Genomic DNA, 24,585 nt, shown 5'->3' with positions numbered 1-24,585 from the left:
ATACCAATAACTGTGTGTTTTTATTCAGGTATTACTTAAATTCTAGTCTAATATGCTGTCAGTTTAGTCATGGTTTCCAAGCTGCAGAATTTTTGTCTGCTCATTTCTTATCGGCATCCGCTTAGCCGTGGATCACCACTCGGCTTACTTCTTTGGTGTCTTGTCTGGATCCTCTTGTTCTCAGAAACACTGTTTAAATAGGACTTTTCAGTAGGGTTGACTGAGAGCTACTTAGGGACAGTGGTGTCTGGTGTTAGGGTAAGTGTCAGGGGAGATTAGGGAAAGATGTATGTAGAGCTTGTTAGGTTATTTTTGATTCACACCATGTGGTTCTGTCTTCACTGTCAGTTCCATCATCTTCATCGAGTTAACATCATCTTCAGCCCGCCATCTAAGGGCGAGTCCCTAGTTGTGAATTAGCGTTTTCTATTGTGTAGATATGTGCTGCTTCTTTATTTTGTGACGGTCTGGTTGTTACATGATTCGGCTATATTGCAAGTCCTGGAAGTGTCCAAATACTGGGAGACATAGTCAGTATGCATAAAGGGTGACGGTTAAAGGTGAAGTCACGTTCTGACATTTAGTGTAATTACATAATTGTTATATGGACTGTCCAGGAATACAGGGAGGGTGGGCAAACCTGGTCGTTCTAGCAGAGCCCTACTACCCATCAGACAGGTATGGCATATCAAACTGATGAGGTGCAAAACTGGCAGCTCCAATACTGGTAAGCACCTGGCATGTGGGTTCTCTGCTGGCACTCTGTGACAAGATCCCTTTAAGGGTGCTTTCAGATGGGTAGAATTATTATGCACCAATAGACGTTGGCTTTTTCTGCCACTGTGGAATTCTAATACAAAACCCGTAAGTCTACCTGCAAGTCTTTATGCGGAATTGACGTCAGAATTAAGCCATTTTTAATTGTGCACGGTCGCTGCAGAGTGTGGAATAATTCCACGCCCTCGGAAAGCAAATTTATAGATCAATGTCCCAACTTAGTGGTCTACTTTTTGCAATTGCAAGGATGGCACCACTGTGCTGGGTATTATGGAGGGGCTAGACTACAATAGGTGGGCACAGCTGATCTCACTGCTATGCACCGGTCCGCAGCTGTACACCGCCAGCCACAGTACTACCTAGTGAGCATGGTCAGATTTTAAGGGCGGGTTTATGCAGGAGAAATAACCCTTTGTGCCTCCATTCCTTGTATTTCTGGACACATCCAACACGTAAGAGGACACAAAGCTGCTAGTGCTGTAACAGCCGGATGGAGGTCAGCTCTCCTCGGTCCCTGTGCCCGTAGTAAACATGGCGCCAGCAATGTGGGAGTCCACCTCTCCGTGGTACCACGTGGCGAGTCACCCTAACACACTAGGCGCTTGGCCCCGCCTTTAGAGCGCTCCGATTGGAGGCTGTCAAGTACGCTGTGCGCAGCAGGTTAGTGTGCGGTGTGCACAGCTCGGGGGGTCGCCATGGAGTTGCCGGTCCGGGATGGCTGGTTCCGGGAGACGTGCAGCCTGTGGCCGGGGCAGGCTATGTCCTTGCAGGTGGAGAAGGTGCTGCACCACCAGAAGTCTGCTTTCCAGGAGATCTTGGTGTTCAGGAGGTGAGTGGGACACGCTGCACCTGTCACCCTGTGGACCCCCGGACCCGGGTCACGTGTCTTGTTGTTCTAGACTTACGATGTTCCAGAGTACAGGCTGGAGCTTTTAGAATGTTCTATAGAAACCACGTGCCACCTATGGCTCTCCAACTCCCAGCATGCCTCAGCAGCCAGTGGCTGTCAGGGCATGCTGGGAGTTGTAGTTTTAGAACGCCTATAGACTGTCCACTGCTGATCTGCCGGTGACACCCCTCCCTTATAGAATCTATAGGCGTAAAGGGGCTTACGTGGAAACGGCTTCTGTTTGGATGCTCAGAATTAAAGGGACTGACCCTTTTAGTAAAACTATGACCAGCTGCCATTCATTCAGCTACATTTACTGTCTGGCATGCTGGGAGTTGTAGTTTCACAGGTTGAAAACTTCTGTAACCTATATATATCCAAAGAGCTGCCTGTGCATTACAGATTGCAGTTCTGTCATCAGCCGGGGATTTCTAGAAGGTTCTATAATCTCCCCCATAGAACACTTCATAAGTGATCATCGGTCAGTAATAGTCTAGTTTGTCACATCCAGTAGCGCCTCCTCAGGTTCCCCTAGTGTGCACAGCAGAGCTGAATATGTCCCACTGTCACTACAGCATGTCCGAGCTGGAGGAGAGACATTCCCCGTTACAGCTCCCCTTCCCTTAAAGGGATTGAGTCACTTTGTTCATGACATTTGACTCAGAGCTTTGAGTCACACTGGTGGCCGTGCCGGTCGCTCCCCGCCCGCAGCATGCAGACTGACAGCTCTCTCCCCTGCATGCAAGAAGACAGCTGTCTTGCCGCTGTGACTCATCTGAGACTGGTATGTCCTCAGGATGTGCCATGAGATTCTGATAACTGTGGGCACCCTAGTGGCTGCCACTGCTCTCAACCCAGGTGAATGGCGCTTCTAGAAACAGCAGAGTGGATTTTGCTACGCTCTCTCTAACTTCATAGAAGTCCATGGGAACTAGATAAACAGCAAGCTGTAACTCCCACCGACTTCTAGAAGAGTTACAGGAAGCCCATCCAGCTGCTCTCATAAGTTCTGCCCCCACGGTCGCCCTCTTCCCATTCTGTTTCGAGTAAAGTTGGGCAATAGCAAATCTGGTCACCCACGGCCTCTACTACAGAAGTTGTCGCCCAACTTTCTTAGGATCACTTAACTGTAGCCTAGAAACTGTACTCCGAAATATGCCAGGTCTGCAGCTGAAGCTCATCGGTAATTTGTACAATGTGACTGTCTTGCAGTAAGGCTTATGGGAACGTGCTGGTGCTGGATGGGTTAATCCAGTGCACGGAGAGAGATGAGTTCTCCTACCAGGAAATGATCGCAAACCTCCCTTTGTGCAGTCACCCCAACCCAAAGAAGGTAAGTGCACCCCCTCCCTGAGAGAGTCAGCGGCCGCATCACATGTTTAGTATAGGAATACATAGAAGGGTATTTCCAGCAGGGTCCCCTGAGAGCTCATTTTGTGGTGACCAGGAATGGTGCTGACTGAGTGAGGGGCTGTTGATAGGCAGTGACTTGCACAGTGCTGGTTGATGTTTCCCCTCCATTATGGCCATTACAACTGACCCCAAATAAAAATCAGGAATAAAGGGGTTAAACTCACGTTTACTTGTCTAGAAAGCATAATCGTACAACATTCATAAAAGATGAAGGCACGTTTTCTTGATGAACAGCAAGTTACACAGGCTTTTATACTGGTGGTGGCTTTATGCCTCTTGAATCTGTCTTCGACCTCAATACTACCCTATGAGTTGTCCTCACGGCCCTTGAGTCTCCAGCTTCTTTTAGGGAACCTTGTTCACTCAAGATACTATTTCCTGAATCACTGTAATCGGTCTAACAGGCCGCAGTAGCTAGCTCACTCTGGGCTTTGTAGTCTTCTACTCAAAAGTAGGCCTCATTACTTGCCTTTCAGAAGAGCAGGAACTGTTTCTTACAATGAGACCCCTCAACTTCTAGACAGCTACGCTCTACATTTCAGTCTCTCCAAGCTAGGTGTGCCTGGTTTATGTACACTTAATGCCTCCAACTTAAAGAGCACTGATTGGCTGTGTGTATAGGGTTGATCTGATTAACTTTTACTATGCTATGTGAGTAAGAAGCATCCTCCACCATGTAAAATAATATACAAAGCATTATAGCATATTACACATAAAGGGGTTCTGTCATTAAAAAAATAAAAATTCTATACAGTGGTGCCTTGGGTTAAGAGTTTAATTCGTTCGGTGACAGAGCTCTTAACCCAAAACACTCGTAAGTCAAATCAATTTTGTCCATTGAAATGAATGGAAAAGCCATTAATCTGTTCTGGATCGTGAAGCTCTCTCACTAATTTCAATGGGGATGGCGTTGCCCCATTGAAAGCAATAGGACGCCGGCACCCCTGCAGTGATTTTCGGGGAAGGGCTTTAAATATAAGCCCTTCCCTGAACATCATCCCTAGCTGTAGTAAAAAAATATATATACTCGCCTGTCTGCTGCGGCTCGGGCACGTCTAGCCGCCGCTTGTTCTCCCTGCACTGCTCTAAAGCTTTTCAGCAGGCAGGGATTAAAAATGCAGGGAGAACAAGCGGGGGCTAGACACTCCTGACTCCGGCAGCGACGGACAGGTGAGTATATATTTTTTACTAGAGCTAGGGATGATTTTCAGTAAAGGACCTGTATTTAAAGCCCTTCCCTGAAAATCACTGCAGGGGTGGCCGGCAGGCCATTGCTTGCAATGGGGCCACCGGAAGCAGCGGCGGCCCCATTGAGATCAAGGCTCTTAACCCAAGTTTTTGTTCTTAAATCAGAGCAAAAATTTGGGAGAGAGCCTGCTCTTAAGTCAAAAAGCTTGTAAGCTGAGGCACTCAAAACCCTAAGGTATCGCTGTACTTTCCTATTTCTCCCCGGCGATCTTCCCTCCCTCTGTGAAAACCCTTTACACGCCGTGATCAACATAGTTCGCGGCATGTAAGCGGTTATCGGTGTCCTTATGATGCACCAAGCTCTTGGCAGCTCGGTTAAGCTGGTTACACCGCAGCCAGTCATGAGCTATGGGCATGACCCGGGCCTTACTTATAAGTTCAGCCTGTCCACGGCCACACTTCCAGTGTTGACATATTACACTAATACTGAGTCTGTCTGGAAAAGAATACGTGAGTATAGAATTTAAATTTTTTTTTTTTATGACAAAACGCCTTTAAAGGAAAAACATTTAATGATAACAAAGTCCCAAATATAACAATGCTGTGATGCAAAAATAAAATAGTTGGCAACCCTGGAGGGGTCCTCTCCAGTATTAGTTTGTGACCAGTAAGTTTAGAATAATGGTAGTAGGGTGTAGACCTCTTCTCGCCAAACTGTTCTGTTTACAGTGAGGACCAAGGAAAGACTAGAACCCACCTATTATACTGAGCCCAATCCCTTCTTCAGCCCAACATGAATGAATGGAGGGAGGTGAAGGAGCTTCTGTTACCAGACAGATCTCTACAAAGGCTCTTCAAACTGACAAGAAGTTTCTCTGCTTCCCACCTTGAGAATTGTTTTCTTCTTGGCATCTTCTCAGGTGCTCATCATTGGAGGTGGTGATGGTGGAGTTCTGCGAGAGGTGGTCAAGCATCCGTCCGTGGAGTCAGTGGTTCAGTGTGAGATTGATGAGGTGAGTGTAGGGGGCTCAGAGGAAGCATCTGGACTCTCCTTGTATTGTATTCCATCCTGTTACACCCTCATATTGTTGCCATTACAGCTTTCACATTTTTTTATCACCCAGCTTTTTTAGAGTTCTGCCTAGTTATGTAACAATAGCAGGGATGCATCACTCCATGGACAGTTTCAGCATTCAGGAGGCTGGAAATGCTGGGCAAGAACCCCGCTGATGACAGGTGACAAAGTGACAGATCAGGACATTTCTCTTCCCCTCCAGGAGGTCATCAATGTCTCCAAGCAGTATCTGCCTGGCATGGCTGTGGGTTACTCCAGTCCTAAACTCACTTTACACGTGGGCGATGGTTTCCAGTTCATGAAACAGAACCAAGATGCATTCGATGTCATCATAACGGACTCCTCTGACCCCGTCGGTAAGATTGTGCTGTGACTAGTGCATGGCTTCAGCATGGAAAATCAAACTGATATTGTTAATGCCAAGTGCTCGGCCTGAAAAGGTATCTTTGTACACCAGTGTTATCCCACGATGTTCCTTTAAGGTGGAACTATAAGGACTCTTGTGCTGATTAAGTTTATTACTATATCTTCAACTTGATCTCTGTTCTTCTCTTACAGAGTTCCAACTCCCTTGTATAGACCTAATTAAGGAGAATCTGTTAGCTTGAACACACTGCCCAAACTGCAGACATCATGTTATAGAGCAGGGGGAGCTGAGCAGATTAATATGTAGTTTTCTGGGAAAAGATTCAGTATAATTTGTGTTTTATTCATTTATATCCCTGCACATTCTGAGCTGAACAGTCCACTGGGCGGTCCTACCAGTGATTGGCAGCTATCTGTGCATGACTCCATATATAGAGAAAGCTGTCAATCACTGATAGAACCGCCCATTGGACTGTTCGGAATGAGCAGAGCTATAAATGAATATAATACAAGTTCTACTGAATTTTCCCCATAAATCTATATATCAAGCTGCTCAGCTCCTCCTGCTCCATAACATCATGCCTGCTGTTTGGATAGCTTATTCAAGCTTACAGACTCCCTTTAAATGATTGAATTCTAACTGCCTGCAAGCTTTACTGGGGGGAGCAGAGGAGCTTTGTATCTTACTATTGAGTTCGGTATATACACTATACAGCAATCAGTCATAACATTAAACCACCTGCCTATTCTTGTGTAGTTCCCTCTCGGACCACTTAAACGGCTCTGACCTGCCGAGACATAGACTGCACAAGACCTTGATGGTGTCCTGTGGTATGTGGCACTTTAAGACATTGGTAGCAAATGTTTAAGTCCTGTAAACTGTGAGTTAGGTCTCTATGGAACAGACTAGTCTTGCCAGCACATCACATAGACCAAATTAAGCTCTGAGGAACTTGAAGGCAATGTTCCTCAAACCATTCCTGAACTTTTTCGCAGTGTGGCAAGGTGCATTACCCTGCTAAAAGAGACCACTGTTACCATGAAGGGGTACTTGGTCTGTACAATGTTAAGGTAGGTGATAAGTGTCCATGTAACATTCACATGATGTCGGGATCCAAAGTTTCCCAACAGAACATAACTGAGAGCATCACACTGCTTCCTCTGGCTTGCCGTCTTCCAATAGTACATCAGATTAGGTCAGCTTCTTACATGGTCCAGTTCTGAAGCTCATGTGCCCATTATTATGGGTTCTTTTGGCACTGTGAGCAGTCTGCAGCTATGCTACAAGCTGTTACACACTGTGTGTTCTGATATATTTCTATCGTAGCCAGTAGTATCTTCAGCAATTTGTACTACAGTAGCTCTTCTATGAGATTGCACCAGGCAGGCTAGACTTTGCTCCCCACCGGCATAAATGCCTCTTGAACGCCCATGACCTTGTTGCCAGTTGTTCTTCGTTGGACCTCTTTTGGTAGGTACTAACCACTGTGTACTGGGAGCACCCACAAGACCTGCCAGTTTGGAGATGCTCAGATCCTTCCACTTACCCATTTTTCCTGCTGCCGTCATATCAACTTCAAGAGCTAACAATTCACTGACTGCTTAACATATACCACTCAATGGCAGGTGCCATTGTCACAAGATAATTGAAGGGGTTGTCTCATCTCAGCAAGCTATTATCTATCATTTCGTTAGGGGATAACTTATGGAGATGGGAATTACCCTTCAATGTTACTCCTTTCACCCGAGAGGGGTGTTAATGTTATGGCTGATCTGTGTATGCAGTAATTTTTGTTCTGTTCCATTATCATGATTGTATCTTGTCTGTCCCCAGGTCCTGCGGAGTCTCTTTTTAAAGAGTCTTATTACCAGTTGATGAAAACTGCACTCAGGGAGGGTGGGATTCTATGCTGTCAAGGTGAGAAGATCTTTCATGTGTGATCCTCCCATTAGAACTAATTCTTTAATTAATGTTACATGCACACAGGCGTTTCAAAAGTTGTGCCTGAGATACTTTGGCATAACTCGCATCGGACAGCACTCGAACATTCCATCCTAAGTGCTGAACACAGCCCATTGACATGTGGTATTCTCATCTGAAAATCGTGTGACAATAGAACATGTAATTTTTCTTTTTTTTTTCTTTTTTGATTGGACTATCGAGGCTCCTGCACACTGGCAAGAGTAATATCAGGCTGTGATTTACGTCCAGATATCTCCGTCACCATTCACGTGGAACCCCTCGATGCAAGGCGTTTTCATGTGAAAACAGCCTTGTATCACTGCAGGGAATGCCATCCCATTGGTTTTAATGAGGCAGCAGCAGCATCGGCCCCATTGAAATCAACCGGGGAACATAGCAAATTCCTATCTTGGCTGTGACAGCAGCGGGAGGGGATTCCTTCATCCCTGCAGGGAGCCCCCTCATTACTGAATACCCTGGTGCTGCTGTCCCAGTGTTCAGTGATGAGGGGAATCCCCTGCCACTGCTGTCACAGCAGCAGCAGAGAATCGCAATGTTCTGTCATTGCTTTCAATGCGGCTGGCGCTGCTGCTGCTGGCCCAATTGAAGACAATGGGCGATATTGCAGAAAGAAAGGAGATGCCGCAATTTTCTTTTTTTTTTCACGCAGCATCGCAGGCGTGAAAACGGTGCAAATGAGAATGAAACTATTGAAAATCATTGGTTTCATAACCGTGCATTTTTACTCCGTCTCGCAACGCAAGAAAATCGACCTCGTGTGAAGGAGCCCTCAGTCCAAGTAAAAAGGAAAAAATCCAGTGTGCATACAGCCATTCAAATGAGAGTGCTATTCTCGTCCAATTTTTCGATCCAAAAATCAGAAGGAAGAAAACACCCATGTGCATCTGCCCTTACTCATACTTTCTTGTCATGTACAGGGGAATGTCAGTGGCTGCACCTGGACCTTATTAAGGAGATGAACCAGTTTTGCAAGACTCTGTTCCCTGTGGTAGAATATGCCTACTGCACCATCCCCACGTACCCAAGCGGCCAGATTGGCTTCATGCTCTGCAGCAAAAACCCAGTGAGTCATTTTACCTTTGCCTCTTATTCTTAAAGAGAAGCATTTGATCTCTTCATCAGAATCACACTGGACAAGACGCGTCCTTGACTCACCCTCCAGTTACTGGGGGAGGGAGCTTGGGGAGTGACAACGTCTCTGAGCAGCATATTAGAATTTCCCCTTCCTTCATCCATAAATGTACTGCAGCAGAGATTAGTAATATGTTATCATTTACAAAGATATTTACATTTTGCAGAACACAAATTTCCGGGAGCCCATACAACCACTGACTCAGGAGCAGGTGGATGAAATGAACCTCAGATACTACAATTCCAACATTCATCGGGCTGCATTCATTCTCCCGGAGTTTACACGAAAGGTAGAGTGGCTTATTCTATATACTACTTGGGGTCATCTGTTGGAGATAGGTAAAGAGTATATGGACACCACTGCTTAGTCAATCTGCCTGTCAGAGGAAGAGGTAATCCAACATATGCCCATTTAGACACAACAATTGTCGCTCAAAAGCCGTCTTTTGAGCAATAATTGTTGTGTGTAACTGCAGTTTTCGTTATCTCGTCGCTTATCGTCGTCTTTCAGCATGCTGAAAGACGACCATGAGCCTTATCAGGGATTCACAGCGGGATACAGCTGATGCTATTGTTTCAGCTGTATCCTGCTCCCTGATAACAGAGAGACCAGAGCGGTCCAGCTGTGTTCTCCATAGACGGCACTGAGTGCTCGGCTGTATAACAGCTGGGCGCTCCGTGCAGAAGACAAGCATGGGCACCCCGCTTGTCTTCTGCATCTTCCGCTCCGAGCGCTCGGCTGTATAACAGCCAGGCGCTCGGAGGGGGGAACAGCTTGATGCAGAAGGCAAGCTCATTTTGAGCGATCATCTTGCGCTGTAAATGACACAACGATGATCGCTCAAAAGTCGCTTGAGCGACATATTTTGAGCGATTATCGTTGTGTCTAAATGGGCCTTAAGTGATGCAACTCTTGTCAGAACTTTCCTTTTTTGTAGACTTGTTTGTGATGCAAATGAGTCTGGAATTTCATGAGCCCCTTTCGCTGCTCGCTGGCCTCCATGTGACATGTTAGTTGCATATAGTGCTCCACGCTTCATTAATAGTGAAGGCCTAGTACTGTGCAAAGGTTATAGGCTGGTGTGGGACAAATGATGAAAGTAAGAATGCATTCAAAAATGGAAGTGTTAATAGCTTATTTTTGTCAGTGAACAAAATGCAAAGTGAAAGAACAAAAGAGGAATCTAAATCAAATCAGTATTTGGTGTGACCACCCTTTGCCTAAAAACCATATCAATTCTTGTAAGTACACTTGCATACAGTATTTGAAGGAACTCTGCAGGCAGGCTTTTCTAAACATTTGGCTTGCGCAAATCCTTCTCTCCATGTTATGGGAACCACATGGATTCTCTCTAACTTTACTGTACTTCTCCATGAGAAGTGTATGCATGCCAAGTAATTAGACTGACAAAATGTGTGTCAGCATCAGTACGCTGTTTCTGATTTATTAACATCACCACGGTACAAATATACTCCAAATGACGCAGCAATAGAAGTACATACCCCTGAAATCATAAAAACCCATGATTGGCTTAGTTTGTAATGACTGACCCATGTTAACGCCTTACGGTGTGTGCTACTACTAAACACGTGATTTCTTTTAAACGAAACTAGAATAGACTTATTAATATTAGTGCTTGGCCTAAGAAGGGCGAAAGTAGGAGGTATGAGCAGCCCCCCTTATGAGTGGTGGGCGCCCCAGGGCTTCTAGTGAGAGACCTGTAGGAGAGCAGTGTTAGGACTGAATACTGTGTGTGGGAGATATGCATAAGAGTCTAATACATACCAGTGTATGACATGAACAAGTTAACCACTTAGCTGCTAGCTATTTACTAAGGAAGAAGATATACCAATATCCTTACAAATGTGTTTGCCTAGGCTGATGTGAGAAACCTATGACAAGATGTAGTAATAATATATGTATTCTATTGTGTGTGTGTGTGTGTGTATGTGTGTGTGTATATATATGTGTATATATATATATATGTATGTGTATATATATATATATATATATATATATATATATATATATATATATATATATATATATATATATATATATATATATATATATAAACATAAACCGTGTAATCCCAGACAGGCTCGATGATTTGGAGATTAGTGTTCTGCGGAGACCATGTCATCACTTCCAGGACTCCTTGTTCTTCTTTATGCTGAAAGTACTTTTTTATGACATTAGCTGTATGTTTGGGGTGATTTGGCTCCAAATTTGTTCTGTAGCAGGACAATCAGACGCCCCCCTGATGGTATTACTACTACCTTGGCCATGTTGTATGACCAGTGACATGAAACGCTCTTCCATAACCTCACCTTTGTAGCAGAGTTTTCCTGTTCCTACCCCAGTGTTAAGCCTCCTATGCAGCTGTGTCTGTTTCAGTTAATGACTGTGTTTCAACCTACATATTAAAATGATGATCATTATCACTTGTCTGGTAAAATTGGTTAATCATATACCTGACTATAATCCTACAAAATCTCTGACTTTGTACAAGTATACCTATAGGAATTGGTGGTCACACCAAATATTGATTTTATATTTCTCTCTTTTTCATTCAATTTGCATTTTGCTAATTGACAAAAATAAACTATTAACACTTCTATTTTTGAATGGTTTCTTTTCAGTATTTTTCCACAGCTGCCAAAAACTTTTGCACAGTAGTGACACTTGTGATAATTATGTATTGGAAGTGATGGATACATGTTAATGACCCTACTTATTTGAGCCTGTGCGTCCAGCGGTATTACTCTTGCTATTTCTTTTTGTTAAGGTCTGTTGTTCATTCATTCTCAGATCTCGTGAGTGTAATTTGTATCTTAAAACCGAGACGTGTCCTCCAGATGGCAGAGTACCAACAAGTAACCGACCTTCTTTCTCATCAGGCACTCAGCGAGGTGTGAACAGTTGGCAGACGTGATGTCTAACTCTACAGAAGTCTCCGGCCTTTCAACCAGAGAACGCAAGCCGCCCTCCCATGTGAATGAATGGGATGCAGGACACGGCCATTCCTCCTGGCTCTCTTCCAGTGTCGGCAACTGTGATCTGTACACTTTTCTCTGCCCCTTTTAAGGCCCAGAATTCATTGGTACAACATTCTCAGCATGCATCTTCCTTCTCTGTCTTATCACTTCTGTTAACCCTTCCTGAAAGCAAGATGATGTGATCGAATTCACTTATCATATGGTCTCTACTGCAAGGGTTCGTTGGAAGTTGCCATACATTTATTGTTAACCCCCTTGTTGCCAGCATCGTCATATCATACATGTTACTTATACTTATTTAATACCTAGGCTCATCTGACCCACAAGCTGCTAGTCTTCACTTTTCCTGATATTATTGGGAAATAACAGTGGGTCATGGAATCTTCCCCCTTTCTCTTGATCAGCAATGGTCCATACCTGTCTGCTTGGCTAAATGAGGGTTGGTTGATTTATAGTACAAGAATATGGAGTTGGTGGGTGGGAGAGATTTGTCTTCAGGTGGAAAATAAAAACTGCAAATCACTGGATGTTACGTGTCAGTAAACCGATCCCAACACAAGGTATCACCCCCTTTTTATGTCACTGCGTCTGGGTGATTTGTAGCTCCTTGTACAGGTAGGAGTAATCAATAATAAATATTGGCTGCAGCTATTACATCCTTCATGTCTGTTCTATATTGTGCATTTTCTGCCATGTTGGAAAAAATGTAAGTGTAGTTAATACCGCCTGGTTTTAACAAGGTCCAACGATATGTAATGAGTAATACAGTAAGTAGGTAACTTTGCAAAAGGTTTTCCCAAAGGACTGTGCTCTGTTCGTTGCTATGTTCTGTTGTTCTTTTGAACAAAAATTATGCGGTGCAAACACGACCATATAAATATGCCCTGGTGAACTATTTTTAAAGGGTATGTGCACTTTCTTATGTTTTATTAGAGGACACAGGAAACTATGTGGATAGAGCCTGCTGCTATAAAGGAAAGAAAATAAGTTAGCTTCCCTTATGCAGTTTATACCCAGCCTACTGACTCAGAACTAATCTGTTTTAGCTTAACGTCGGTAAGAGGAAGGCACAGATCTGTTCTAGCCACAGGGCTTAGTTTTAATTACCGTATTTTATGAACTGCGAGGCGCACTTCTTAGCAAATAAAAAAAAAAATTCACTCCTAGGGTCACCCTCATTTATCCACTTACCACATATACTGGCCTATCCCTTGCTCTCTGTGCTGTCCTTACCTATCAGCCTTTGTGTCTTCCAAGACTAGCCCAGGCATCAAGAACTCCATCCACGCCCTCCTTTTTGTGCTGCCCAAGCTGCATTTTAATGCAGTCCCTAGGTTTGTGGCCTAGTCCATGACTCCATCTTGAATTCCAAGGAGGTGGCACCCATACTATTGGAGACCCCTGATTTTTGGCCTAGTCTGGAAGCCGTGATAGCTGAGCCCCTTCTTTCTATTAACTTCAGTATGGGCTTTTAGGCCCCTAAATTTTTTTTCTTGCCGCAGTAGTATGGCATTCTGATAAACTGGGCTTTTCTTCTGGGGAGCTGGCACTGTTTCCTTTCACAGCTATTGTTTCCCCTAAGTTTAAAAAAAAATGTATACCCCATTCTTTGGTCCGTGTGCTAATGCCCTCCTTTCAGCATGTCAGAGCCTAGCGTTGCAGTGCCGCTGATCGGAGGTTTCCTGCTCAGTTGCTTTTTTTGCCTCCACCCTTTGCAAGCTTAAACGAATTTCCCACTAGCCGAACAGAGTCTACTTGCTCCTCCTGCACCCTTCCTCACCTTTAGACTGTCCAGGAACCCCCTACCACTTGGGATATTAGTTCCCCTTCTCTGGATTTTGGAATTTATCAGGTTCATATACACACTCCTCTAAAATGGTGGACAGTCTAATCTTAGCTGTCTGTAAAAACAGACTAAAGCTGTTAAAACCTCCTTCTTTCCCAATAGGAAGTCTCCATTAGACTAAACCTTTCAGCAACATTTTGTAGTTGAAAGCACCCTGACAAACATCCATAAGTCTTTTGAATGGGGTCATACACATGAGCAATGTTTTCCTGAATGGCACCGTGTTGTGATGCAGGAATCAAATCGTGGCATGTTCTATCTCTGTGCATGCTCTCGCATTGCACTACCTGCTGTTTTCAATGGGGCCAGCGGCATCATCTCACTACGTGCTAGGTACATGCGATGCGAGGTCCAAAATTGAAAACAATGGGAGAAACTCTGCGATCCTCTGCCGTGGCAGAGCATCCCTACATCCCCGAAGTGATGTGATGTGAGGCGAGGCTGTTTCGGCATGAAAACTCCTCGTATTCATGGGGAATTCACATGGTGGGGCGTGCAATATGGGGGCGGGATTCACTGCCTCATTATTACGCTTGCTAGTGTGAAGTTAGCCTAAGTCCACTATGGTCAATGCAGCTTCTCTCAAAGATCTCCCTGACAGATGCATTGAGACTGTTGCCTCCCCAGCCTTTATTCTGTCTGCTTTTCAAAGGTTGCCTCTGCAAGGGTCAAGCAGCTTAAACATGGATTCAAGGTGGGGCTCTGATTCATTAACTGGGAGACTTTGCCAGCCAAATGAACCATGCTGGAAAATATTTGTTCAGCTCTGCAAGCCTCCAACGTCCTCATGACATTTCTAGTATTGAACACCCTTCAGTTTTCATTCTTGAAATTCAGGGTCTCCAGAAAAAAAAATCCATCTGTAGTGATACAACAGTCGACAAGGTGGGGATACAGCTGCAGCTTCTTTCTCTTTACAGGAGAGGCGGAGCCGAAGTGGCAAACACATCAGAAAGATCATGTCCACTGAGAAACCATGCAAGGAGAAATCAACCTGTACACTACTGGTCAAAAATTTTAGAACACCGGAATTTTTCCAGTTATTTTTAACAGCAACACAGTTCAAGTCCAGTAAACAACGTGGAATGGTTGAAAAGTTAAAAACATAAAAATAGTATAAAATTATAACCTGAAACACAACAATAGTCGTAATTTATGATTTTTACCAAAGGGCTTTTACCATAGCATCCATCCTGACAGCCCACATGGAGGTTCCTCCGCCTCTGCTCGTTAGGATGGAAAGAAGGAGAGTTCTTAAGGGCATCTCCCACCATCCATCTCCGGTGTTTCTTCCTGTCCCAATGGACACAGAGGGAGTTCTCCGTGCCGGAGGATGGACGCGGTGCAAATTACCAGGAGTCGTCCAGGATCTGGCCCATCCATGAGCAGCCAGGAAGCCGCAGCAGGTGCTTTTGCATCTTGTGCCTAGGTCAGCTCTCTAGGTCGGCGGACAGCTCTCTATGATGATGCAGCGCCACGGTGTGCCCGATGTCAGATGCACACACCAGCAGCGTCTCTCAGCTACAAATGGCGCCAAATTAAAACCCCTGTGAGCTTCCTTTTGGGATTCAAGCTCCACAGCACCTCCAGAATGCCATGGACAGGGTGGCTGGTGAGAAGGGGATTGTGCCAATTGTAAGTAGTCCACTTGGACAAAATCTAAGGTAGTGGCTTAAAGTATGTTGGTATAATAGATTCTCCTATTTGTAGGAGGAAGCATTAAAATCAAAAGGGGAAAAGAAAAGGATTAAAAGGTGGCCTTTATGTACAAAAAGGCTGGAAGATAGGCTTTTTTGCACTATTTGTTTTGAATGTACAGCAAAAATCGTCAAGGATAAGCAGCACAATTTATTACAAGGTATATGTGTCATGGTGCGTGAAGAAGTTCAGGCAATTCGCTCCTAACAGATTTCTGATTCTCAGCCAGGTCCCTCCAGGCAGACCAAAAGGGTTCGTATACGTGATTATGTAATCTCTTCACCTGAATTATTGGAGGTGGACTATTTGGATGAGGATTTATCAGAATATTCAGTGCCCGTCCTATCGGACAATAGCGAGCAAAAATACTGATTTTTTCCAACCAGGACTTGAATGAGTTAATCTCAGCAGTTCGTAGTACTATGGAGGTGATTGAAGTTCCTCAACTGATCCATACAGGATGAAATGTTTGGGGGTCTCGGATTCCAACGGAAAAAATACATCCTAGTAAACGAAAACCTAAAGAAGCTCATTATGGAGGAATGGCAGAGGACGAAAAGAGGCCTATCCATTCCTAAAGAGTTTAAGGAAAGACTCTTATTCGCACCGGAGGAGTCGGTGCTAAGGGACTCGATCACGAAAGTAGATGTACAGATAGCGAAACTTGTCAGAAAGACTTCCCTTCCATTTGAGGATGCATCTCAGCTTAACTACCCTATGGACAGGAGAATTGAAGGATTCCTTAAAAGACGATTTTCTGTTAATCACAAAAGATAGCACTTCCACGGAGCCCCAACCTTTTTTCTTATTTAGGTTGGATCATTAATTATGAATAGTCCAGTCTTAATCCTGATACCAGGAAAGTCTTCTTGGGAGTCCTAGGCTATTCTTTTCTTCCAGAACCTAAAGTGTCGGACATTATTTCTTCAGTAGACAGATTTAAAAGGAGAAATTATGTCTCGTTAAGAGAGGCAATGAGGGTCCTGGGGCAAATGATAGCATGTTTGCCTACGGTGCCATAAGCACAGTTTTATCGTAGGCCCCTACAACAAAAAATTTGGACCATCTGGGATAAGAGTCTGTCCGGCATAAGAAATTCAAATTATCAAGCGCTGTGAAAGGGTCCCTGAACTGGTGGTATCACCGTCAAGACTCAGGAAAAGAGTTTAGTGGTCTATTAATACAGATGCCAGTGAATGAGGCTGAGGGACCCAGCTAGAGGGTAGATCGTTGCAAGGCTCCTGGTCAGAATCCGTCAGTGCTCGATCTTCCAACTACTAAGAGCTCAGAGCAGTCTGGGAAACTTTAATCCTACTCGGGAAAGTACTACAAGGGAAGCATGTGAAGATTCTGTCCGATAACGTAACAATCGTATCTTTTATTTATCACCAGGGCGGCACACGGTATCCACACCTACAAAGAATGTCACGGAAAATACTATCCTGGGCAGAAAACAACGTAGCCTCATTGTGTGCAGTACACCTAAAAGGATTCTTAAACTACATGGTGGACTTTCTAAGCAGGGAAACGCTGTACCCCGGAGATTGGGCCCTCAACATGGAAGTGTTCCATCTCCTTACCGCGCAGTGGGGTCATCCGCAAATACACCCATTCGCAAAAAGGGAAAATACAAAGTGCCAAGAATTCTTCTCTCTGAGTTCTACAGCCCATCCAGTAGCTCTGGATGCATTGTCCCAGGAGTGGAGGGATATGACACTGGCATATGCGTTTCCCCCTCTACTGCTAATTTCCCATTCTCTTTAAAAAATTTGGAAAAGTCGGACCACAGTAATTTTTATCGCACCAGCCTGGCCTAGCCCCAATAACGCTGCCTCTCAGGGAGGACCTTCTGTCACAAGATCCGATCTACTACCAGAAAAACCAGTGGTTAAAATTAACAGTATGGGTACTGAGAGGCAAAGGCTAAAAGACTAGGAACTCACACAAGGTGATTAACACACTCTTAAAGAGTCGTAAAAGTATTACCTCGGGCATCTATTCCAGAATATGGGAAAAAAGTTGAGTTGGTATAAACCTGATTATCCAGACACAAGCAATACAGATCATTTTAAAATTCTAGATTGTCTCTAAGAGGGGTTAGATAAAAGCCTTAGCCATAGGACCTTGCGTGTGCAAGTAGTGGCCCTCAGCTCTCTTTTTGATGTCCGCCTCATAGAGCATAGATGGGTAAAGAGATTCCTACAGTGAGCTGATAGACTTAGACCTAAAGACACTAAAGCTAGGTGGATCAAGATGGCAGTACAAGAAGCCTACAAATCTAGGGGTTGATCGGGGATTAAAGTACATTCCACTAGAGATCTTGCGTCCTCATGGGCCGAACGCAGAGGCGCTTTGGCGGAACATATTTGTAGGGTGGTGACATGGTCTAGTGTTCATACCTTCTCAAAACACTATAGATTAGATCTTCAATCTAATAGGGAGTTAGCCTTCGGGCAGAAAGCCCTCCAGGCAATTGCTCCTCCCCACCCCCCAAAAAAATGTTTGGTGATTTGGTATTACCTTCATGTGTGCTGTCAAGATGGACGCTATGGTAAAACCGGGATTATTTTTACCATTATTTCCTTTTCCATGAGTCCATCATGACAGCACATACTTTTTCCCACCCTTATAAATAAATAGTATATTGTACATGTGAACATAGCATGTTATTGATATTTTTCAGCAACAATAAAAGATTGGGCCACTTATTCGTTGTGATGATTTGAAGTGCAAAATATTCCTATTGGTGTCTCAGCTTTTGCAGATTACTTTCAAACCCTCTGATTCTACATGACCAGTGTTGAAATAGACTGCATTGCATCCTCTAGGTCAGGATTTAGACAGTTTTGCTCTTCAGGATAGATCACATTGCTATCATAATGGCAAGTAAAAGGGCAATTAACCAAAGACAGACAATTATAACCCTTAGAAGTGTAGGTCTGTCCTACAGAGAAATTGCAAAGGTGGCAGTCAGTACAGTTTCCATTCTCATCAAAATCCAAATGGTACAAAAGTAGAAAGCGCCTCAGGGTCCTGCTGAAGTGGGTGCTCAACCGATGCTTCCTCCTGTAGTCTAAGGGCACCGTCCCACGTTGCCCGCAGCTATTAGGTTCTATTGAACCTAATAGCTCAATGCTCACGGTGCGGAATTCTGCACCGTGAAATCACCCGACCTCACCTGCGGCATGCTCTATTTGCCGCGGGTGTACGCGCGGATGGCTTCCATTGCAGTCAATGGAAGCCGTCCGTCACACTATCTTCCGCTGTAGCACAGCGGAAGATAGCGTGCAACCGCTTCCCCGCCCACCGCCAGCCGCGTCATATGACGCGGCCGGCGTGTCATGTGACGCTGTGGGCGTATTATATGACGCGGCCGGCGCGTCACGCGCTCTATTGCGCATGCGTGCCGAAGTGTCATGCGGGACGGAAGACTCCGGATCCGGATGTAAGTATTGGGGTCTGTGGGGGACGCCACGGCTGTGTGCAGCCGGCCTAATGCAGGGGTAACAGGGATGGCAGCAATTTCCTTAAGTGGTCATAAAACCAGCAAATTTCATCCTCTCATCCAAAGGGAGAGCTACAGACACACTTTCTAAAGAGTAAAACTCCCCAAGATAAAAAATTGACAAAAAAAACCCAAACAATTGATGAAAAAGTCCTGCGCTCTTGAGATGCTTGTTCGTTCTGCCAAGTACAATGTTGGAAAATAGGTGCAGAACAGCACTTACTTTGAAGGAGGGGGATTTGTGTAGCAGAAGCCCCCTCCTAGAAGTGTCAGCTCCAAAAGATATAGTACAGATCCAATCCTTACAGTCAGAAATTGGTGTAAAGTAATCCTTTATTAATGGCAATGGACAGCAATGACAAATAGCAACGCGTTTCGCTGCTCAGTGGTACCTTTCTAAAACCAGTACATAGAAAATTCTGTGTACTGGCTTGAGAAAGGTGCCACTGAGCAATGAAACGTGTTGCCATCTGTCATAGCTGTCCATTGCCATTGATAACGGATGACTTCACACCGATTCCTGACTGCAAGGATTGGATCTGTACATCTTTTGGAGCTGACACTTCTAGGAGGGGGCTTCTACTACGCATATCCCCCTCCTCCAGAACTACGTAAGAAGACAAGAAGAAACTGGTAGGCTTTAAAGAATAGAATAGCCTGCACAGTCTAGACTCAAACACAGTTGGGGTTGTTTGGGATGATCTGGATAGAAGGGTGAAAGCAAAGCAACTTACAAGTGCAGCACATTTATGGGAACTTCTGTAACAATGATGGGATGAAATTTCTGAAGAATATCTGAATGCAATTATAGAAAGAATGCCTCGATTGTATAAGGCTGTTATATCAGCTAGAGGTGGCTACATTGAAAAGTCAAAATCTAGATTTAATTTGGTGAAACAAAGTTATTCCATTATTTTTATTCATCTTGTTTATTTATTGTATTCTTTCATTTCAAAGTACATTTTAGATATTAAAGTGTGTAAATATCAAAACTGGAAAAATTTAGGTGTTCCAAAACTTTTGACCACCATTTATATTTTGAGTCTGACACGGTTACAGTTGTCCAAAGAGAGATTGTGAATATTTTTTTTTTTTAGCAATAGGTATAACTAGGGTCATTTAGAAGAAAGTAAAAACATGTTAATACCTGAACTTTTGGGCGAGAGGATGTTTTTTCATCCATACATATAAAATGAAATGTCTTGACTGACTGATTCATCAATGCAGAGCTGAAACTACTGAAATTAGAATTATGAAATTCGGACAGTAGCTTCTTTGTATAATGTAGAGATGCATTAACAAAGGAGTTTTTCAAATTCAACCCCTGAAGGGGTGAAAAGGGGGTTCAGAATTTGTATGGGAAAACAATACCTGATTCACATATGAACTTGAAACTTGGCAAAATGTGTGACTGATAATACAGAGTTGGCCATGGGAAAGTTGGCCGGCACCAAACTCTTATGAAAGGTGTCTAAAAGAAAATCTGTCTTTGTTGTCCATAGCAACCAATCACAGCGCAGTGTACATTATACCTCAGTAGTATAGCAACCAGTCACAGCGCAGCTTTCATTTCTTATACTACTGAGGAAAAATGAAGCCAGATTTCATATATTTTATCTACAATGGTTGTTGAAGTTTTAAACATAAATGGCACAATGGTGCCTCATCCTCTCATACCTATTATTGGTGATGGTGCTTGCCTGTTTAGAGCAATATCTTATACTTTTGTACGATACTCAGTCATGGCCAGAGAAGTGCGTGAGATATTGGAGGACGGGGTGATTCACTGAGATGGTTTCACCATTTTATCTCATGATAGTCTTGGGAATAATTATAACAGTTCTGCTGACTATTTTGCTGATATGTCGTGACCTCAGACTTAGGCCGCCTGCACACGGGCGGAAATCTCACGGCGGGATTTCCAGCGGGATTTCCGCCGCTCAAAGCCTGCATAGGAGTGCATTACAATACGCACTCCTATGCAGACAGCCGCGGCAAACAAACCGCGGCATGTCCTATTTTTGTGCGGGGCTCGCAGAGCCTCGCACAGAAACGTCACTCACCCGGCCGCCGGCTTCGGTCTGCGCATGTGCCGGCTGCCTGGCAGCCGGCACATGAAAGAGCCGGGGCCACCGGGCGCAGGTGAGTACGCGCTCGCCTCTGCAGGTGCTCGGGTTGGGTCTCGCGGCGAGAATTCTCGCCGCCGGATCCGACCCGCTCGTCTGCAGGCGGCCTTATGGTGGTTTGTGCAAATTAGTAGCAGCTGGGCAAACATCTAGGTCCGTGTTTGAAGCCTTATCACAATGGAGAGTTGTATGGAAAGTTCAGAATTGAAGAGAATACCGTAAATAGATTTAGTTTTACTTCTTCGCAAGATCTTTCTAACGGACATTTTCATGTTTACCTGCCTTTTGAAGATGTGTCAAACACGCTCCCCATTCCTCAGCTTAAACGTACTTCTAATTCTTTTTATTTAATTCTGGGAAAACCTGCCAGAAAATGCAGAGCTAGATTTACTGATGCGATCAGAAGAAGACAGCTCAACAAACTGCTACTAAGTACAGAAAAAGACATGCTGCAGTGGCAGCTTTCCAACAAACTAATCCACAGGTTCATAGAGCTGCAGCAGCTAAATAACAAGAAAATAAACCTGAGCTTCATAGAGTTATTACAGCTATATAGTAAGAAAATAAACCTGAGGTCTATAGAACATCAGCTGAATAACCCTGAAATTCACAGAGCAGCTGTTAACAGATATGACAGAAATAATCCAAGAGGATGATCCAAGGTAGCTTCCATGGAAGGTTAAAGTTTTATCTGGAAAGTTGTACAATTTTGACATGGATTATGAATCTGATAAAAATGTTGCTCTGGGAACTATGACTCATAAATGTGTATTATATATATAATATATATATGTGGAAAGAAAAGGCTCCTGGTATGTGTAGCAGCGGTGGTAAGTTGCAAATTCTGACTACTGAGCCTTTGCCTGAGTTGCTCTATAGCTTAATCATGGGTCTCCATCTGGAGCACATACATTTTATGGACTGTATTAGAAAGTACAATAGTTGCTTTCAAATGACGTCCTTTGGAGCCAAGCCAATTGTAGAAAATGGTTTTATTCCCACTTTCAAAGTGCAAGGACAGAAGTGCCACTTAGTTGGTAGTCTGCTGCCTTTGCCCCAACAATAACCTTAATTTCTACATATTTATTTTATTGTGAAGATGAATGAAAAGCAAGCTTGAGATGCAGCAATTTGCCTGTCGTGAAACACAATTTGGCTAAACAGTTGCAAGTGATGCTACACAATAAGGTCCCATAGATAAAGGACTTGAATACTATAGAGAAAATACGAGTAATACCTCAAAATTGTAAAAGGTTGAAGTTGTTATCCATGCCGATAGAAAACCTACCAATGCTCATTATACATGGCACTTTAATGCACTTGCAGCAAGCCAAGTGGCTCTGGTCATAGTTGGTCAGCAGTTCGAACAAAATATTGTGTTGCAAAGCCATGATAACAGGTTCCAACATATCAGTGAGTTGCATCATTCATCCGATACTTTACAGTACCCACTGCTTTTCTGTTATGGTGAGGATGGTTATTCTATTGATATTCCCCAGTATTACTCTAAAACAAAGTTGCTCCTTAAAAAAAAGTATCTGCATTAAATTTTTATTCCTACCGCATCATGACCAGAGAAACTGATACTAACTAGAGATGAACGAGCACCAAAATGCTCGGGTGCTCGTTACTCGAGTCGAACTTTCCGCGATGCTCGAGGGTTCGTTTCGAGTAACGAACCCCATTGAAGTCAATGGGCGACTCGAGCATTTTTGTATATCGCCGATGCTCGCTAAGGTTTTCATTTGTGAAAATCTAGGAAATTCAAGAAAGTGATAGGAACGACACAGAAACGGATAGGGCAGGCGAGGGGCTACATGTTGGGCTGCATCTCAAGTTCCCAGGTCCCACTATTAAGCCACAATAGTGGCAAGAGTGGGCCCTCCCCCCCCCCAACAATTTTTACTTCTGATAAACCCTCATTAGCAAGACACACCTTAGCTAAGCACCACACTACCTCCAACAAAGCACAATCACTGCCTGCATGACACTCCGCTGCCACTTCTCCTGGGTTACATGCTGCCCAACCCCCCCGCAAGACCTAGTGTCCACAGCGCACACCAAAGTGTCCCTGCGCAGCCTTCAGCTGCCCTCATGCCACACGCTGGCCTCATAGCCACACCACCCTCATGTCTATTTATAAGTGCGTCTGCCATGAGGAGGAACCGCAGGCACACACTGCAGAGGGTTGGCAGGGCCAGGCAGCGACCCTCTTTCAAAGGGGCGGGGCGATAGCCCACAATGCTGTACAGAAGCAATGAGAACTCCAATCCTGTGCCACCTCCATCAGGAGCTGCAAACGTGGGCATAGCAATGGGGAATCCATGTGCCACACAGTATTCATTCTGTCAAGGTGTCGTATAGCTCAATCCACACTGCAAGGGGAAAGCCGTCAGCGCTCTGCCCCCTACCCAAGGCAGTCAGTGCCTTTGTGCCAGACAGGTCAAACACCGCAATGGGAACTAAGTTTGCACCAACAGCATAGGTGGGTCCTAGGAAACCCAAGACATGAACAAAAAATTGATCTGAGCGGCCAAACATGGCAGACTTGCACCGTGCCCACGGCATAGGCCTCAGCCCACAGATTCAGCAATCCAAGGCTGGAAGCGGACTTTCACTGCACCCAGGACATAGGCCTCTGCACAAACCCTCAGCAATCGCGTGCCTACAGCGGACTCCAATGCTAGCGTAGCTGTGCACGTCTCATTAGCGCTGTATTGCTCCTGTAGTTTGTCCCAATGCAGTGCCCCAGATAGTAGAGCTAAATACAGGTGGGCTTCGGCCCACACTGCATGCCCCAGTCAGACTGGGGTTCTTTATAAGTAGACACAGGCAGGTACAACTCTGTGTGGACCGACAGCATGGGTGGGTCCCAGGAAGCCACCGGCGTTACATAAATAAATCCCATTGCATTGCCCAGCACGGCTGAGGTAACGTCAGATTAAACGCAGGTGGGCTTCGGCCCACACTGCATGCCCCAGTCTGACCGGGGTTTTTAATACATAGACACTGGCAGGTACAAATCCGTAATGTGAAGTCCCTGTGGACCCACAGCATGGGTGGCTCCCTGGAACCCATTGGCGGTACATAAATGTATCCCATTGCAGTGCCCTGCTCAGCAGAGCTAACGTCAGATACAATACAGGTGGGCTTCGGCCCACAGTGCATGCCCCAGTCAGACTGGTAATATGTACCTTAACAGTAACCGTGTTGGTGGGAATTTGGTCGCGACTGCGGACCTAGTAGCGCGGTTTTATTTAGTTGGTTTTCGGAATGTGGCCATGATTAAGTGGGTTGTGGCGGGGGGATGATGGGGGGGCTCTCTTGTTGTGTCGTTAAAGGTGAAATTCTTGGACTGCCACCAGACAGACCAATGCAAAGGTATTTGCCAAGAATGTTTTCATTGTTGGAGGAGGAGGGGGATGTTTTTGAGGCACTACGTGTCCTCTCCACGTGTCCGTGGTTATATGCACCTTAACAGTAACCGCGTTGGTGGGAAATGGCCTCGCCGCCATCATGTCTTTGGGAAGCCTCCGTTTCCACACCCCAGTGACATAGCATTAGCAGCGGTATAGGCAGAGCCCAGA

At 44.7% G+C, this 24,585-nt stretch overlaps 1 protein-coding gene across 1 annotated transcript; it reads left to right on the top strand.

Moving 5' to 3' along the window:
• Positions 1-1,417: 1,417 nt before the first annotated feature.
• Positions 1,418-12,486, top strand: SRM (spermidine synthase). The gene is made up of 8 exons (XM_066607441.1): positions 1,418-1,606; positions 2,879-2,999; positions 5,188-5,280; positions 5,545-5,698; positions 7,543-7,626; positions 8,610-8,755; positions 8,991-9,113; positions 11,725-12,486. Exons 1-8 carry the CDS (start codon positions 1,473-1,475, stop codon positions 11,740-11,742), a joined length of 873 nt encoding a protein of 290 aa, XP_066463538.1. The 5' UTR covers positions 1,418-1,472; the 3' UTR covers positions 11,743-12,486.
• The last annotated feature ends 12,099 nt before the right edge of the window (positions 12,487-24,585 follow it).

Source organism: Eleutherodactylus coqui, chromosome 6 (genome assembly GCF_035609145.1).
Source record: "Eleutherodactylus coqui strain aEleCoq1 chromosome 6, aEleCoq1.hap1, whole genome shotgun sequence".
NCBI lineage: Eukaryota > Metazoa > Chordata > Amphibia > Anura > Eleutherodactylidae > Eleutherodactylus > Eleutherodactylus coqui.
This window is presented reverse-complemented; position numbering and strand designations above follow the sequence as displayed.